Genomic DNA, 20354 nt, shown 5'->3' on the forward strand with positions numbered 1-20354 from the left:
GACCGAGTGGAGTAGTGTTTATAAGGATACCAAAATGACTCCAGGTACACAGAACTACCATTCTTTCGTTCCGATTTCAGAAACCACAATCGTCACAAGACTGTATTCGAATGACGATGCACGTAGTACTCATACAATTTTCAAAAACTTAAAACCTTATATATAATTAAGAATTAATCATGTACATGTAATAATTGTAGATATAGCAAGCGAATAAACAATTCATGGAAATATAAAAAATGGTGTTATAATTAAATATCCAAGTATCTCAAGAACAGGTACTTTTTGAAGAAACGATATCATGAACAAATTTATTGCCTTTAATCTATAGAATAATATTCTACTGTTTAAATGATTATCTTTCAACGAGAACTTGAAATTTCGAATATATCTGTAAATTGTTTTAGCTGTAACTTCTTCATTTTTCAGAAGGTACATTATTGAGTGTATATATTTTTTAGAGTGCCCTATTTATTCCCTACAACTTCTTGCTGAACACCATTTTTATACGATGAACGGTTTCCGAATTACAACGAGACCCGTGAACTATTTTAGCTGTAACTTCTTCATTTTTCAAAAGGCACGGATGGGATAGCCATCAATCTGTAGGTTTTGATAACAGCTTTAAAATTAAAATTATCAACAAAAAAATTTAAACCTTCTTTTTTAATTTACTTTTTTGGATTATTTTGTAATTATGGAGAAAAAAAATCAAAAATTTTGTTCAGTGTATATTTTTTAGAGTGCCCAATCGATTCCCTACAACTTCTTCCTGAACACCATTTTTGTACAATTAACGGATTCCGAGTTACAACGATTTGAAAAAGGCAATTTTGGTGAAATGCAAAAATACATACGCCCCGTTATAAAAATCAGTCGTGAGTCGGATTGACCACTCAATCAGTTCAAAACTTATGGTTTGCCATACTGAAGCCATGTGCAAATCGGAGAAGGTCGACTCTGATTTTGTCACTTTTTCGTCTACTCATTCCTGGAATTGCTCATATACAACACATGCCATCTATACAAACCTATTTATCTAGGCGTTTATAGGATTTATTTAGGTGAATTAGTGTAGCCTGAGTGGTATCTATGAAACAAATTGAATGAAGTGATGGTGTGAGGTATGTTTTATTACTATCATCAGATTTTTTTTTTAAATTTATAATCGACTTTATTTTTCAGTTTATGTTAGCTCTCACATTCCTACACTGATAACAAAAAATCAAACATACATTCAGATGTGTTCATACGTATTTTATAATATAAATTCACTATCATTCATATCATAAACATCAATAAACGAAATTGTTACATTAATACTTCTCACAATCAGATGAACAATTGAACTAATGTTTGTATTGCAATGACTGCTTCATTGCCGTCTCATTCACCTGATACCAGGGAAGAAAATTGAAGATAGAAGTTTCGAAAGAAATTCATTCCACAAGTAACGCATATTCCGACGAATTCTCATGGGAAAAAAGTTATTGCTTATGTTTTGGTACATTTCGATCGTAAATTCAAGAATAATTTTCATGGTTGCATGGAAAGATGAGATAATTGGTTTCATGATTTTTCAATCATGACAACAGTAACGAATTTGTTTCCGTGTACCGTAAGACTAGGAGCACCGAACTAAAATCCATAGATGCCGTTCGTGACAACCGAAATGTAGAACCTCCAAAAACTGACACTCCTTGGCATATCTTAGACACGCGGCCACGTAGTCAGGGCGGAGTACGACGCAAATTTTTTCGATGACATTAATGATACTGATAATTGGCGAAATCCGTCGTGTGGTTTAGAGTGATGTACCGGGGCATTGCAATTAAATTTGACGCTCTATTTGCCCTAATGCATGACGGCAACGTGCAGCGAAATGAGTGCTGTAATCGGCTGGCGCCAGTGCAGCACAGGTTGCAATTGTTAGACCTTCGCGATCTTATGCTGCTCAGCTTCGGCTAGGAGGGTAATCTATTCGAAGGAATAAAACAGCGACAGAGATTAAGAACCTTATCGAAAGAGCAAATAACTTAATAATGTCTCTGGTGACAGTACGCCGCAACGTCTGGATCACCTTTGAAGCCATGCACGCGTGACGTTTCTACGACGTATTTTGAACCTAGCGTCTTCGTGCAGGAGCACGGTTAATTCATAAATTTGAATGGCGATTCACGTTTTCTTTTTTCATAGTGGATGGTTTTGAATCATGATTATGCGCAAGACCTACTGTCAGAGCTCTTGCTAACGTGTTGATATTCGATTCTTCCGCGTATCAAGGATAGCTATACATCATCCCGAAGCATAAACTCGGTGAAGCATCTTGTAATGTGCTTTCGTTTGATACGAACCATTTCACGTTGACGGTGGTATTTTAGATCCGAACTAGGTCTGCTACAGTTCTTTTCTTTTGTTAAATGCCGTAGTTTATCACAGAAACTTTCGCGAGTACCTATCACCAGCTTTGAGGATGATTTGGTTGCTTAATTAGAAACGAAGTATACGTGGCGATTCTGTTACGGGAAGTACCCAAGTTGGCGTCCTGGTCGCACTAAAACTATTTTCGGTTGGCGCACGGGCGTCTCATGGGCCATGCCCGATGTCAGAGGGCTAGATTGACAGCCGTCCGTAAAATCAGATGGACGCCGAGCACTAGCCGAGTAGTAGCAGTTGGCATCCGTTGATCAATCTACGCACTTTAGCTACGGTTGTTGACAAGTAGGTATACAGGAGCGTTCCCATTGGGAATCCAATGAGATGGAGATGATTCCCTATTTACGATTGCCCCGTGTGACGATGACAACTAATTACCGCATCCGCTTGTGATTTGAAGGGGGAGAGGGAGAGGGGGGCTTGATGGTGGCAATAGGCAGCGTAGGAGTTGTGTCTAACATGGAACGTAATTAAAATATAGTTAGGAGATGGAAAAACAAGCGGACTGATTCATGAATTTTGGCAGGAACATGTTTTCCGGAGATGGAGCCATGGTATAAAGGAATGTTGAAGCAAATATAACTAACTTTGATATGTTGAAGATTTAATGATTACCATCAACCATTGCGTAGCGATTCGAAACCACGTATGAAAACTATTTTCATCATTTCAATGATGTAACTACATACCTATCGCATATAATCACAGTCAGATATTTGTTCAACACACTTCGAAAGAATCTGTATTTTGGTTACAGGATTTCGGAATGACCAAACACAGCTCTACTGATAATTTGATCGAATGTAAGTCTAAGGCACATTGCAAATATGCAATGCTAATATGCAAATAAAAAGACACGGACTAGTACCATGATAAGTATAATAATAAATGGTCGTTATATCCATTAACACTATACTTTCCACAAAGCATCGGAGTATAATATAGACATTACCATTTGTTATTGGTTTGTTGAATTTAAACGTGACCATACAGACACCGATGATGGTGACAACGTTCCAATTCAGAGTGTTACTCCAGAAAACATAACAAAAAATCAACAAAATGGCTATATCTTATCGAAAATTAAAATTGCGCGAGAAAGGTGAGGCCGCGAAGATATCAGGAGGCAGTGTGATTACAATCAGAGCTTATAAAAGTAAATTTCATTGACTGAAAAATAGACGAAAGTTACAAGAAATTACTGTCATTCTCAGCTTCGCTTGCAAACTATGAGAACGAAATCCATGTCCAGTCAATCACATAAGCGGGACAGTAGTTTCAAAACTGTGTTTTTTCTTTCATTTGCCCTTTCAGTCATTTGCAGTTTTCAGTGAATATCCCATAGTATGCAGTGTCGATATTCATTCAAAGCTGTGAGAATTAAAAACGACAGAAAAAGATTTCACAATAAATTTTAACTGTTGGTGCTCGAATTTGTAGTAGTTTTGGTTTCCAAAGAAGTTCTGGGATGTAATTACTTCGATTTGACATATTTTAGTCACTTTGTATAGCCAAGCGTCACATATTTTCAATATATCGATGAAAGAATGAGAATTGAAATTCTGCTGTTGCTACCTGAAGACGTTAGTTTGGTTTCGTCTTGTCCAGTGCGGTAAAATTTAATTTTCAATCGAATAATATAAGATGAAAATGAAATTTATGGCCGCTGGCCGTCAGCGTATCCCTGCTAAATCATTTGACTTTTGCCGCCATTTTCAAGTGAAGCTCCCAGAATTCATCGTCAGTTGAATAATCGTACCTAGTCATTTGAAGTTTTGCTTGCTCAGTTTCAAGTGCCAAGTAGTATAGCTGCTTCATTGTCTTCGCTTTTGGTAGTAAGCAGATTCGAACGAATAGAATTATAAATGGAGTAAAGTATTAAAAATTAAAACTGAAGGAGGAAACAATTAATTATGTGTATTCTGTGATTGATATTTCAGCTATCTGGTTTGTCTTTCATCTATTATCTTGAACCAATTAGAATGTTTACATGAACCTCATTTGAAGGCCGGTCTCACACTATTGAAAGAGATGTTTTGTTACTTCAAGAGATCAACTGACGGTAATTAAACTGAGCCTCAATTGAAGAGAAACGAGTGATGAACTGAATGCTGCTCGTTCGGGCCGTCAGCAAACATTGTGTGTGTCAAAGAGTGAAGTTCGTCAGAGAGTCAGAGATCGTCAATGTGTTCCACATTCAGTTTCAATTGAATTGAATGAAGTTTTACTGCACTGGTCTTGTCACAGAGAAAAGAGTGTCGTTGGCAATTATGCTCTCTCATTTTTTCGATGAGAAATGAAAATGCTTCATCTCTCTTCGTTTGTTCTGATGTCGGTCCTTTACGAATAAGACAGTAAAACATTGCAAATGAGACTGCTGGAATGGTTTCTTTCATTGAGAACGCGTGACAATTTTAAGCTCTGATTACAATTATGCATGAACAAATATAGTTTGTTCACAAGAAAGCTCTTTTGCATGTGGGTGTTGCGTTTACTCACAATCGTGATGATGATTCAGAGCAGTGTTTGGCCATATTTACTAGTAATAATTCAAACTTTTTGCATCTGTATGCGATAATGGATGAAACATGGATCCATCACTTCACACCGGAATCAAAACAATCATTATTTGAGTGGACTTTAGCCGGTGAACCACATCCGAAGCGTCCAAAGGCACAACAGTCAGCTGGGGAGGTTCAGTATTTTGAAATGCTCATCAGGAGAAAGAAAAAATAATCAATAGCGGATACTACAAAGCGTTGTTAGATCGTTTGAATTCGAAAATCAAGAAAAAACGACCTCATAAGGCGATGAAGAAACCACTGTTTCATCAAAACTATGCACCGATTCACAAGTTGATGGCAACAATGGTTAAATTGAACGAATTACACTTCGAGTTCCTTTCTCATCCACCGTATAATCGTGAGTGACTACTGGCTAATCGGTGATCTAAAAAATGAGCTCATCGGAAAGTAATTCAACTCAAATGAGAAAAACAATTTAACGATAACGATTTTTGTTAAAAATAAGTGTTTTTCTTAGTTAGTCACAAGACTTACGCCCTTATTCTGAATACCGTTGTATCGTTTTTTCGCTCGTATTTCATTTGTATTCCCCATAACGCTAGCAAAATCAAAGGTAGCTATGATTCGATCCAACCACATTCGATCGAAAAATCAATACGTCGTTATTCAGAATAAGGGCGTTATTGAGTGATAGGAAGATAAAGTACACGTCCTCTAGGGACAAACAAACCTATTGCTATTCTCAAAAATTACTAACAATGTGAAAAAATATTCACGCAAATTTTTAAAAACTAAAGTTATGTTATGCTTAGAAACATACTACACAGTCTGTTAAATAAGAGCGTGTCCAGCATAGTTTTTAAATAGTTTGATTGAAAATCATTTTTATCTTATATATACATTAGATACAATTGAATCTAATCTCCACCTGCATCAAATTTTTTTTGGGGACGGGTATAGTGTGATGAGTTAGTCGATGCCTTTTACACAACCCACCTGGGTTCGATCCCCAACCCCGCCCAAAGTATCAGAGTTACTGGCCTTGAAGAGGCGGAATAGCTTTAGGTTAAAACCTCTATAATTGAAACAAATGAAAAAAATTGTTTGGCATCTCCGAGACATACTTTCAAAGTGTAAACACGTTTTACATGTACCTTCTGTTTCAAGAAGGCCCCAGACGGTTTTTGATTGGATTTGCGTCAGGGGATTGCGAAGGCTGTTTCTCAGCCGTATTGCAATAGAATGTCCACATTTGCGAAGAAAATTTCGATGTTGACTTTAAACTTAGATCATCTAAAAAAATGAGACATTTTTTTCGAAATAAAATTATATAATTACCTGAGAGATGGGAAAAAGTAGTAACAAACAATGAACGATGCTTTTATTAATCTTTGAATTCTTTTTATTTCGAAATACATGCATTTTTGACTCAAAAAAATTGACCGAATTAATTTGTACTATAAATAGTATTACAGTTTCGATAGCAAAACTTAAAACTCGATTTTCTTCAAAGTGGTTTTTTCGATATAAATAAAACTGACTTTCTCAGTCATATAAATAAATTTTTATCGACTTATTTTTATAAACTGTCCGATGTTTCGGCCGTTTTTGGTTTTCCATGAAACAGGCCACCAAAAACGGCCGAACAATCGGACAGTTTATAAAAATAAGGCTTTGAAAATTATTTCTATGACTGAGAAAGTAAGTTTTAATTTATATAACATTCCCCAGTTGTTGAACAATAGGTATTTACGATTTTTATAATTTTTGATCCAACTGACAGAGTAAGTGTATAACACTCTTGGTCTAGATGAAGAATCACTGGACAAAAAAATGTAATTCACTCTTGAAATTGGGTAGATTTATAAAAAGTATTTGTTTTGAATTTAAATTTTATTATCAATCTAATTTTAAGAAAATTCGCAAAATTTTGAAATAAAGATGCTAATAGAAATTACAATTTTAACCGAAAATTAACCTCAAGCAGGCACGTATACCGGAAGTGTGTCAGGGGTTCGAACCACCCCCCACCCCTTCCCCCTTTCCACCAAGGAAAATCAAGATATTAGCAGGGGCTAGACCGGGCACGTGGTTAAACCGGAGAACTCAAATATCGTATAAACCTGCAATCAATTCGATTCAGACTCTGTAGAGATGACTTGGCTAGAAATTCAGTTTTAACGGATGATTTTCTCAATTTCTTAAAAGTATCCGATTTAGCCCCGTCTCCCCTATATGATGAAAACCACTACCGAAAAATTTTTCGAGGCAGGCGCTTAACCTCAAGCAACAACTATCTTATAAAAGGTATTTTAATTGTTTTTATTTCATGATATGGTAATAAAATGATGACAATAAAATAGGCTTTCTGTACTAAAGATGGAAAAATAATGGACAAATAATTTATGATCTGCACATCATTCTCATTTTTTGTGAGATATGGCTTGTTGGGCTCTTAAATACTTCAGAACAAATTAGCTTAAGTATCATGTTCCCCTGGTTAATTGATATTTTACTTCCTTGATATTAAAAATTTCTGCTAGAACCAGTTACTTGTAGTATCATACTTCGCGACACACAAAACCAATGGAGTATAGCTCTATAATCAAAAAAGACCTACAATATAAATCTTGACCATTACATTAAAAACATTTTTGAAATAAGGAATCGAAATCATCCTTGAATTGGCCGCTCAATTATTAATTCCAAAGATGCCAAAAATGAATAAATTATACATAATTATGACGAGACGATAGACTGACTACGTGAGATGATACAGGCAAAAAAGAAATGGAAAAGCGATTGCTTTATTAAAAGAGAAGATGTGGATATAAGAAACGACACAAATAATGTGTTATCTTTGACCTGAAGGTCAGAGTAGGGCGAGTAAAAAGCATAACGTCCTCTTCACGTCCAGATAAATCAAGTCTTAAATATTCAGAATTAGCACTGGAAACAATTTGAAATTATTCATAAACCTAGCTTTAGATTAAAATTTTAAAATTTTACAACCGCGTTAACCAAAAACCGCTGTAAAGAATATAAATCGACTCCCAGTCGCTAGAACATCTTTAGCAGTTTATATATAATTTCAACGTTTGACCATTTGGTAGTACAATGAAATTTATGAGAAGCCATCATCCGCATAATGCTAACGATGTATTGATTCAAACTGATCGGTCTATCTATTGGCAGATCTCATAGATTAATATCTCAAACGTCATCGCTTAATCGTTTGCTGGTCTGCGTTTTCATTCTATGCTGGAGTTTGATTCCAGTGTTGAAGTAAAATCTGCCTAGAAGAGACAAAAACATGCAAAAAGTGAAACAAAAAATGGAACTAATATGTTTTGAATTTTGAAACTAAGAAAAATGATTTTATTTGTTGATGGAAGGTGAACCGTAAATTTAAATGGTTTCAAACTAAGATCGTACACTCTTTTAACAATTACACTGAATCTTGGTATTATTGGGAATACAGATTAGTTTAGTTCGATTTTCAAAAGATGGCTCAGACTGTTATGAACATTGAACAGTAACAACTGATGTCGATAGTTTCAAGAGGTTAGACATCTGTTATTAATATTTAGTTCCAGTTGCGTCGAGTTTTTATTAAACCCTTTTTTCATTGTGTTAATTGAAATACGGTGTACGGAACGGTTTCGACGCTTCAAGAATGGAGATTTCAGCGTAGAAGACAGGCTTTGCTCTGGACAACCAAACAAATTCAAAGACATACAGTTGGATGCATTGCTCAATTAAGATCCGAGTCAAACGCAAGAGGAGTAATATTCTTGCTTTATTTGTGTTGCGACTCCATAGTGTGTTCGCCATATTCAAGCCAACAAAAGTTTCCTAGGTTGAATTTTTATTATCATTACGTTTTGGAAACCTACTGATAGCTCTACGAATCAAGACAGAAATTGCATATTATAATCTTGTTATATCTATGTTACTGATATATCAAGTCAACTTTTGAATGATGCTGAGAGAAGCGGTAGGCCATCGACATAGAAAACCGACGAAAACATCAACAAAATCAAAGAATGGCTGACCGTAGACCGCAAATTGACTATTAGACTGATGACAGAGGAGTTGGACATTGCTTTTGGAGAGTTATGAGACGTTTGCGTGAAGCAATTCGCCAAAAAAGTCCAGATTTGTGGGCAAACTACTCGTGGAGCATTTGGTTAAAAGCGAAACGAATACCATTCAGCAACAACCGAATTCATCTGATTTGGCTCCCTGCAACTTTTTCTATTCGGTCGACTCAAGAAACCGCTCCGTAGAACGCGTTTCATCAGCCGAGATAAGAATATGGGAAAATCGCAGATGGCTCTGATGGCCATACCGAAAAATGAATATAAAAAATGTTTCGAAGACTGGATCAAGCGCTGGCATAAGTGTATTGCAGTCGATGGGGAGTTCTTTGAAGGGGACAATATCGATTTTGATGAATAATCTTGTATTTTTAATCTTTTGAATAAATTCCGGGAACTGATTGATCAAGGTAGTACACTTACGTGATTTTCAAACATTTACATTATTTTGAAAATATGTAACCTTTTAAAATATTACTTCTCCATTCTAGAAATTTGACAATATTTTACTAAGGACTTCAGCTAAAACATATAAAAAAATATAAAAAATCAAAAATACCTTTTATGAGATATTTGAACATTGAGTGTTCTTTCTAAAATGAAAATCAAACAAATTTTTTTTTGTAGTGAAATTATTTCTTTGGCATAATTTTTATAATTACCTATTACATTGCAGAAGACAGCAAATCGATCAGACATACTGTTTCTGAAACATATACGAGGTCTGTTCAAAAAGAACCCGGAATTCTCATTGTTCTAAAAAAATATTTATTTATTCTTCTACATCTATATGGTCCCCTTCAAAGTAATCCCCCCTAGATATAATACACTTATGCCAGCGTTTTTTCCAGTCTTCGAAAAACCCCTGATAGTCACTTTTTGTAATGCTCTGTAGCACTCTCAGCGATTCTGCCTTTATCTCTTCAATCGATGAAAAACGCTGTCCTTTCATGGGTCTCTTCAACTTTGGGAACAGGAAAAAATCACACGGAGCGATATCTGGTGAATAAGGAGGTTAGGGCATGATTAAAGTCTTGTTTTTAGCCGAAAAATCACGCAGTTTTGGAACGAATTTTGCTGCCACTCGTTTCATGCCCAAAACATTTGTAAAATATGATGGCATGAGCCAATTGATATGCCAACTTCATCAGCAACTTCTCTAATAGTGATTCGGCGATCATCCATAATCATTTTTTCCACTTTTCCCACATTTTCATCGATTATTGACATGCTGGGTCGACCGGAGCGTTCGTCGTCTTCAACGTCTTCGCGGCCACCTTCGAAACGCTTATACCACTCGTAAACATTTGTTTTTTTCATAGCAGACTCACCGTAGGCTCTCTGTAACATTTCGCACACTTGGTTACACTTTATTTCATTTTTCACGCAAAATTTAATACAAATTCTTTGACTCTTCAATTCTTCCATTGTTTAAACTAACAAAAATCGCCGAGCTCAAAAAAACACGTCTACACCAGCCTCTACAAGACAGAATGTAAACAATGAATACAGCTGCAAATTTCACCATACATTAGGGACATATGTACCAACACAATAAAAAAAATTTTGACCACCGGACTCTCCAGACGCGCGCAATTAAAAAATTCCGGGAACTTTTTGAACAGACCTCGCATTATTGAAAATTGTCTACGGTTTTTTTAGTTAGTCCCTTCTCAAATGGCTAGAGTATAAAGGGCATTGCTTCGTTTGGCCATGAATAACGCTTATGCAAAATTTGAGTCACATCAGAATATACAAAAATTTCAAAAAAAAATCTGTCATTTGCAGTGGAATTGCTATGTATTCAAAATTGATTGCGCGGAAAACTTCGCTGTTGCTTTTCAAATCCCCGAATTTCGATTTCAGAAGCACCAGAAGTCCGTAATGAAATTGTGATCAACAATTAATTCACGGATATGACTAAAATGATTTTCACTAGCTTAGACTCAAATTAAAGGCATGTATGTTTCCATTTGACATTGACAAAATTTTAAAATACTTTCAAGGGCGAAACTATCAATCCATTTGTTTTTGTAGGATTCACCCTTTAAGTTCCACGTCAACAAAGAGGGGAATACTTTAATTACTAGGAAGAAAGTAGTATTAAATGCATTAACTATACGCAAATTTTTCTTTACCGCGAAACACAGTCGATTTCGCAAAAAATTATTCAGGTGAGGAGCATAAATGTAAGCTATTCGAGTAAGAGCAAAACTCTTATTTCGTTGATTTATTTACTGTAAAAAGTTGGAAAGTGGAAAAATTGACATGAGTTTTAAAGATTAACCAACAATTCATCGACTTGTCCGACGTTTATCGGAAAATATACGATAATTCGTAAATAAAAATTGAAATCAAATTAACAAAATTCATTGATTTTTTCTCCATTTATTGTCCATGTTAGTTTCTCTTTTTCGTGAAAAACAACTGATATAATCATCGTGGATTAATTCGTAGACAAAATATGCACTTGTAAAAAGGTATTTAATCACTGTGAAAACCAACTTTTGAACCGAGTGTCATATACCATACAACTGTGGTTCCATACAAAATTCCTGAGTTTCGTTTGGATCTGACTTCCAGTTCCGGAATTATGGGGTAAATTGTATAAAAAATGAAAATATGCGTACTAACTTTTCTCGAAGATCGCTAAACTAATTTTCATAAAATTAGATTTCAATAAAAGGTCTTAGAATCCCATAAAAATTCCTGAATTTCATTTTAGTCTGACTTCCGGCTCCGGAATTACAGGGTGATTAGTGTAAAAATTTCAATTACTAATTACATACTCTGTTTTCTCAGAGATGAGAATTTAGATTTAAATGAAAGGTCCTCTAAATTTCATTCAAATCCGACTTCCGATTTTCACAAACCTAGAAATGGAATTTCTTCTGATTCCTTTCATAACTCCTGAATTTCAAAATTACAAAGTGATGATGAAATGTCTAAAACTTCAAACCGTCTTATAAAGCGCACCAGTAAAAAAACGCGCTGCTATGGAAGAAGAAAACACAATACCGTCTTTACGAACGAAGCACGCTGTGTGCGATGTTCGATTTCGTACACGCGATAAAGAAAACGAAAACCAACACCGAAGTTCTATTTTGAAGACACATGTGAGTCCATCGGCACCAAGCACTGTCACGAATGTCTGTTACCGGCGTATGATTTTTGTTGAATACGGTGCTGAGCTAGAAACAAATCATAGCCACCTTATGAGATGTGCGCCAGAAAGAAAGAAATTGTGAATTTCAATGGATTCAAGTTTATTTGAAAAAGATATTTACATCGGATGGGCATGCTTCGCGATGTATTGTATATGACGATAGTACAATAATATCGTTCCGGTGGTGTAATAACCGTAATTGATTAAAAATGCAATCTCAAAACATGTTTTATGCAGCTGATTCAAAAATAATATCCTGTTTAGCTAGAATTCCGTATACAAAAGTAACAGAAGTTCAGGATGTCGTTTGTTTCGTTTAGATCAGTTGAAATCGAACTGGAATTAAAACAAAGACTTTTCTATTTCTATAATCAGTTTTTTTTGAATTTATTGTTAGTGGGTATTGAAAATGGAACCAAGCTTTTTAAAAAAAAAGCCAATAAATTCTTCTACAACAAACTAATCCTGACTTCGACCGGTTCGAATGTTGACTGAAATAAATGTCTTATTATCCTATTGAATAAGGTTGAATATCCGACTTCCAGGATAAGGGAAGATAAAAATGTCTATCCTTCATATAGTTGACGACATAAAAAGTGCACAAAAGAATGGGGAGAGAAAAATGCGTTGTTTCTGATTGTTCCAGCTCTAAGTTTAATGCATCTCCATTGTCATTTATTACTATGCATGTTGATAACCTGTGATTTATATGAATTATTATGAATTATTAATTATGCATTTTTCGTGAAATCGACTGATTTTCTTGACTAAGACAAGTCTGCAGATATTTGAATCGTCTCTTTTATTTGATCCAGTAGTATTGTGTTTATATTACTAAGATTGGAATTTATTTTTTATGTCAATTTGACAATGTTAGAAGCCGTAGGAGTAAAAGGTGAGACCATCATCTTCATTATCATAACGCATCATCAGGTTTAGAACACATCGAAAAAGCAGGAAAAGCTTCCTAAGTAACTTGACGTTTGGATTTTCAGTACTATTCATTACATACGCGATTAAGTTTATACCCATTAAATCTAACAACAAAAATGCAGTACCTCTGCAACAGATTATGGAACAGTTAGTTGTTTTGGTGCGCATTCTCCGTATGCGATATTCAATTTTGTGGAAAAAAAACAAGACACTTTATTATAAAAATTTTCACATTTGGGTATCTTGCTGAGCGATTTTTAACATTTCAATATTACAATTCCCTTTTTCGACACGAGAGGGGACTACTGTTATATCTTTTCTAAATAATTCGTAAATTTTTCGTGGGAAAATATTGAGAAATACAATCCCTTGCCATATAATTAGATCCATGCTGAAAAATTACTTTTTGGTCAGTTTTTTTGGTTTTTTATTAGACAGTGATGATTAAATTATGAGAAAACCCGCATTAGTTCTTTTTTTAAACAATTATTTACAATAGGTTGAAGTATTCATTTTAATGAAAATAATGAACTATATTTCACTAAATTCAAAATTTCGTATGACCACATTTAGCCAACACGGGTGCTATACGACGAGGCATATTGTCAAAGTAATTCTCAATCTTTTTTCACGTCTCACCGTTATTTTCCCTGGTTTCATTACGTACACGAATTAGTTCTCACTTCTTTGTAAGAGCATGCTAAGAAACTTCACATTCCATAAAGTCCCAAACATTATCTGTAGGATACATGTCTGAATAATCTCCAGGCCAGTCAAGAACGGCGCCTTTTTTTGTTTTCGAAAAATGTTGATTAAGGCCATCGTCCAAGTACCATGCGCGCGGGTGGTTTTAGGAAATTTTCAATGGAAATTTCGATAAATTTGCCAAAACCAAAAACATACAGACCTTTGAAATACATTTATCTATCTACAGGGTGAAAATGGCTGGAAAATTCGGAGGATTTTCCGAGTCTTATCAAAAATAGCTCAGAAAAATGAGTGTTTTTGTGATCTTTCACAATTATCTGGAAAAATAAAGCGATGACATAAACTTTTTTTTTTCAAATAAACTTTATTATGGATACACAGATTACATTCGGACACATTTTTGGAAAACCTTTTCACGCTTTTCATAGAAAATCCACGAATTTCAAAAATTTCCACGAAATCGGTTATATGAAATTCGTTGATTTTCCATGAAAAGCGTGAAAAGGTTTTCCAAAAATGTGTCCGAATGTGATCCTTGTTGCCAGCATGAGGTTTTTTTTGAAAAAAAAATTTCATTCCATCGAATTATTTTTTCAAATAATTGTGAAAAATTACAAAAAAAGCTCATTTTTTCAGCGCTATTTTTGATAAGACTCGTAAAATCCTCCGAATTTTCCAGTCATTTTCACCCTGTAGATAGATAAATTTCAAAGGTCTGTATGTTTTTGGTTTTGGCAAATTTATCGAAATTTCCATCGAAAATTTCCTAAAACCACCCGCGCGCATGGTACTTGGACGATGGCCTTAACGTTTAAAACAGTTGCATGGTGCACCATGCAGATAACTAAACAACTACAAGAAAAGTTAGTATTTTAAAATTTTTATGTTACCGTTTTTCTAACTTGGATTTCCCGAATATGGATTACAGTGACATATGTATAACGCACTCATCACCACTCAAATGCTCCCAAAAGAATGCAACAGTTAAACTTGAAAATTTTATTGTTAAAAAAATCGAAAAGATAAGACAATTAAAGTTATTCTATACTAAACAGTTGGAATATCTATAAATCGGTATAATAAGCTTAGATTACGTGCGAGATGTTCGCAACATTCTTCTCTTCGGTATTTGCTGGAAATACTGCTTCCGACGCCGAAGCTGATGTCGCTGCTATGGACGTTCCTGTAAATTTAGTACGTATGGATACGTTTATAATTACTCCAGAAACGATTCTTGCCGCTGCGAAGAAACTGAAAAAATCGTATTCACCCGGACCTGATGGTATACCTGCTGCAGTTTACACTAATTGTACTGCTGCTTTAGCTGAGCCTCTGTGCATTATTTTTAACAAATCTTTCGAGCAAGGCATTTTTCCTGAGATTTGGAAGCAATCCTCCATGTTCCCTGTATTCAAGAGTGGTGACCGTCGTAATGTAAGGAACTATCGAGGCATAACAAGTTTATGTGCTGCTTCAAAGCTTTTCGAAATAATTGTAAGCAATGAGATGCTCTTTCGCACTAAACGTTATATCTCTACTGAACAACATGGGTTTATGCCTGGACGCTCGGTCAGCACAAATCTATTAGATTATACTTATTTATACTCTTACTTGTGCGGTAGAGTTTTACGAATAAAATTGGGCTCGAGCGTTTCATCTCAGTTTACGAATATGTCAGGAGTACCTCAAGGCAGCAATATGGGTCCGCTTCTGTTCTCCTTGTTTTCCAATGATGCTATTCTGCTGCTCAGTAACGGCTGCAGATTAGTTTATGCTGATGATTTGAAATTGTACCATGTAATTCGATCTATTGACGACTGTGTCCGGCTCCAACATAACTCCTCGATACTGAAGCCACCTTCTTTTGCTCGAAATGACCCTGATCCACATTTTCCACTGTTGAAAATCTTTTCGATTTTAATGAACCGACATATAAGTTTGTTCAGAAAGTGTTACGATCGAATATTTTATAACCTGACTGATATATTCATTAAGACTTATTATATTGTCAGATGAATAAATGGAATAAATAAATAAATAAATAAATGAATAAATATTAGATAGTTTTGAACATTATTCAACAATGGTCAATTAAAAAAACTGTCCCAGAAAGTATGGACGCAACCAAAAATCGCTGCCATTTCGCAATGGTTCAGAATCTGTCAATTTTTATGGCTGCGTCCTGTTGTTTACACTCTTCTCTCGAAAAAAGGTCCTGTTAACCCTCAGTTGGATAAACGTATACTGAAGGCGTTCGAGCAAAACAAGGAGGCTTCAGTTCGAGGATGTGACTAAAAAAGTGGGCACTTCGAAGTCAAATGTTCTTCGTGCTAAATAACGTTTGAATTTTCGAACCTATAAGAAGCAGAAACAACCAAAACGTGGTCCGAAACAAGAAGCATCGATCAGGCCGAGGGTTCGAAAGCTGTACAATACGATTCTTGCTGGAAATTTGAACTGCATAATTATGGACGACGAAACCTACTTGAAACTCGATTACATATCCTTGCCGGGATTACAATATTATACGGTGCGAGAAGGGCAAGTGTTAAACCAGTCCGAGACATCGATTGAAGTCGAAATATTTGGTAAGAAAGCTATGGTCTGGCAATCAATTTGTAACTGTGGTAAGATTTCGAAACTCTGCTTCAATGAATAGCGAAATATACATCAAGGAATGTTTACAAAAACGACTTCTACCCATGATTCGAAGCCGCAAGGATCCTGTTGTCTTCTAGCCAGATCTTGCTTCTTGCCACTACTCGAAATCAACGGTAGAATGGTATACTACCAAAAATGTCACTTTCGTTTATTTTACCCCGGCTTTAACCATGTATGTCACTTTCGTCCCAAAAGACATGAATCCACCAAATTGCCCACAACTTCGACTAATTGAAGAATTTTGGGCATTAACGAAGGCACATCTTAGGAAACATGTCTCGGCAGCCGAAACCATTCAACAGTTCGAAAAAGATTGGAAAAAAGTGTCAAAACTTGTCGCCAAGAAGTCTGTACGGAATTTAATGAGGAACGTTCGCAAGAAGGTGCGCCAGCTAGTCTACAATGGCTAAGTAGCAAATGTTGAGAATAATATTCTGCTGTTGTAGTCTAATATTTTCAGTATTTCGAATTAAATTTGAATATTTAACACTTGTGAATTATTTACAGTGAAATCAAAGTGCATCCATACTTTCTGGGACAGTCATTATTCAATGATGATAAAATTACTGATATCTGTAAATTTTTATATGTATGTAGTAGAACTAAATTTTCACCAATTTGATACAGAATTTAAACCAATACAGGCTGACGAATATGATTCTTGATACAATCTACTGATAAAAAAGTTTTCACTTGATTCCACACCGAACTCAATTTCACCCTTAATGCTGTCAAACCATGTGTATAGAATTTGTTTTGAATCTAGTTTCCACGTTACTGAAATAGAAAACAAGTCAGTTTCGAACCTGATATTTATATTCGGATTGCTCTCACCCTCGTTTCTAAGTGGAAACCCCACACAGTTTCGAAAAAAAATTTTTTTGTTTGATGAAACTACCCAGCTTTCCTATAGTGAAAACGCCTTTAAACATTCTATTTTTCTGAAGGACTACAGTTAATCTACGTTCAAATACCTAGACACTACATCTTTTGTCGAGTTTTGAACAGCCGAACTACCGGACATTTTCATCCTACTGATAACTCAACACAAATAAACCAGTACCTCAAGTACCCACCGTAATTTTAACAGCTGAAATCGGTAATTCAGCTCAGCGTGTGGGAGACGATAACAACAAACTGAATACTATCGTGTTTCCCAGATTCCTAAAATCACTTGTTTTATTTTTGATTTCTTTTGTAGTAATTTTATTAGAATGTACTGCATTTAAAAAAACATACTAACATTGAAAACAATCCAAAGGTTAACAAATACGTGTTTTGAACACTGTCTTGCAGAATAAACTCACTTTGCATAAAAGTCATTCATTTGGATAGTTTCTGAATGTTCTCTATTCACGCTACGATGATATTTGGGCTCGAAATTTGCATAGCAATGGGTTATTATACCTTACAGCTGAAATCGATTTCGCCATGAGTTTTTCCCTGCACGAAGATACATAAAATCGGCTTACCAATCAAATAGCTAATGCATGTTCGACAACTAAAAGGCTAAATTCGTCAATTTTCACTTGACCTTTTTAATCAATTATTATTATTATAAGCTCATGCTAGAGGTTATGCGGGATGACGATGAACGAATCCGAATAGGAAGGCCAAACGTAGCGGGATCCGTAATAAATACAAAGCAACAGAAAATCAAAATAATACGTACACTTTTTCTCGTCAAACAACTGAAAATCCTGTCCGGAGTGCTGATTGTTGTTCAGATCACCGTGACCACATGCGGTTCCCGTCGGGAATTCACGTCCATAGAGAAATGGCACACCGAACCCATGATCCCGTAGCTCACAATGGCCATTACCGTTGGTGCCGTTATTGTTCAGTTCGTCAACTGTGACAGTTCTGATCCCTGATTCCGGTACGAAACCCCTACAGTAGTCGTCACCCGCATCCGACAAAGGTTCCTGCTTCACGACAATCAACGAAGCCAAGCGGGTTCGCATGTCCTCTACCTTTCGCTTCGAACACTGGCTGCTCAGTCCAATTTAAAAACACTCACTTTTTGTGCGGAATTTGCGAGGCATCCACCGCGAACCAACAACAGGTGGTTTGCATTGGATTTCGCACAGGATACGTACGGACGAGCAGCATCCTTCCCGGTTTTCAGTTGTTTATTTCGTAAAACGTTTACCAATACCAGAAGTACAAAACTGAACGCAACTTATGAGTAACTGTAGAAAGTCAAGTTTACAACTAAAAAATGTTTCACACAAGCACTATTCCTAGAACTAAAGCGAGCAAGCGGCACAACATCAAAACAACAATTATAGCATGGCTCAGACCTGTTGAAGGTGCTAGGACCCTCTGGTGCTGATCTTGTTCCTCCTCCAGCACGAAAAGCACTTTACCGTTGTCACAATTTCAATCCACAATTTCACACTTCGGTCGAACACTTCTTTTTTTATTCACTTCAATTTGTCTAAACAGATTTGTTATCTCAGTTTGCGGATATTCCGTTTAAAATCTATGATTACTCAAGAGCGCCGAGCTCTATCGAAAAGTTTTTGTTTCTTTCATTAACTGGACCAACAGATTCACTTTCAAGCTCGTACCGGTGGATTCACTTTCAGTTTCGATTGAGACGAATCTTCCTTCTCGAATACACACTGCGAATACACAACCTACACAGCAGGAACCGTTCTCAAGTGGAGCTTCGCGGTTCGCATCCGGAAAGCTTTTGATAGTACTGCAAATCTTCGCGATCCTCTCGGGTCCGCAAAAGGCTGACCACACTGATCGCGCAGGTGAGAGACTGGCCGGAGAGATATTTCAGCATCACCCCAGATGCGGAATGGTGGTAATCCTAGTTGGAGAGCGAGAGATAGAGAGAGAAAGAGTGTTGCCCACCACCGGGTGGTGACTTAAGTTACTGGTGGGAGTACGGGGCGGTGCCACAGAGAGCTTAAGTTTCCAAGGCGGTCAGCAGCTAACGACTTTAGCGACAGACAACTCCGTTTTTTTTTTGGACAAATACAGCGGCGGGGGTGGACGCCGCCGGATTGGTTCGATAATTTGCACTTGCACTTTCGCTTTCGTTTGCTCCAGATCTTCGATTTCTGACAGCTCAGCGTGCTATCTTCAACGTACTACTATCTGAAGGATGCTGACTTTGTGGCACTAACCTATACACGCGCGATATGATCCTTTGTGCATTATTATTCCATCGTACTCGCACTATCATACACCAACATCATTATCACGAAAAAAGTTTTCTTCGAGAATGTTTGCAATTTTTGCTTGAAGGACGATTTCAGTTCTTACAGGAACAGGCCGGTCAAACGAAGCAAGATCTAGCGAACCGAAAACCAATACCTAAACATCACGGCGTCTCAGACGCAACTGAACTTATCGTATCTGCAGCATAAGACTATATTATTGGAAAGAGTACAAATTTCGTCTCTCCTTTCGAATACTCTTCGGTGCCAATGTTGTCGTCATGAGCCGCGATGTGCCCCAAGCAACCCACTCAGTTAGCAACCGGCCCCAACAGCGAAGATAGATGGAAACAGCAACAGACGACAGTGACGAGGACTGAAAGCAAAATCTCCCAGCACCTACACCAACGCAGGCACTGCTCGCGTTCCTCCGTGACGCCGTACCTAACCTTACACAAGACCAAATCTCCTGAACCACACGGTCGGGGCTTCCCGAACGACACAGCATATATGTGTCAGTGTGTGAGATTCCAATGCCGTACGCGCACGGTATGGCTCTTCTGTGCTATGCTGGGAAGCTCATCGTGTAGTGACGCGGAAAAAGGAAAACCAAAAAAGCTCCACTGCCCCGTTGTGGTCGTTCGTGTTG

The 20354-nt window shown here is 36.5% G+C and overlaps 1 protein-coding gene across 1 annotated transcript in view; it reads right to left on the reverse strand.

Moving 5' to 3' along the window:
- The window catches only part of LOC131429314 (nuclear receptor subfamily 4 group A member 2), a 312103-nt gene extending 292236 nt beyond the window's left edge, over positions 1 to 19867 (reverse strand). The window contains exon 1 of the mRNA XM_058593378.1: positions 18202 to 19867. Within this exon, the coding sequence (XP_058449361.1) occupies positions 18202 to 18493 (292 nt within the window). The 5' untranslated portion in view covers positions 18494 to 19867. The remainder of the gene's footprint in view (positions 1 to 18201) is intronic.
- Between the last annotated feature and the right edge of the window lie 487 nt (positions 19868 to 20354).

The sequence above is a fragment of the Malaya genurostris genome, chromosome 2, assembly GCF_030247185.1.
Source record: "Malaya genurostris strain Urasoe2022 chromosome 2, Malgen_1.1, whole genome shotgun sequence".
NCBI lineage: Eukaryota > Metazoa > Arthropoda > Insecta > Diptera > Culicidae > Malaya > Malaya genurostris.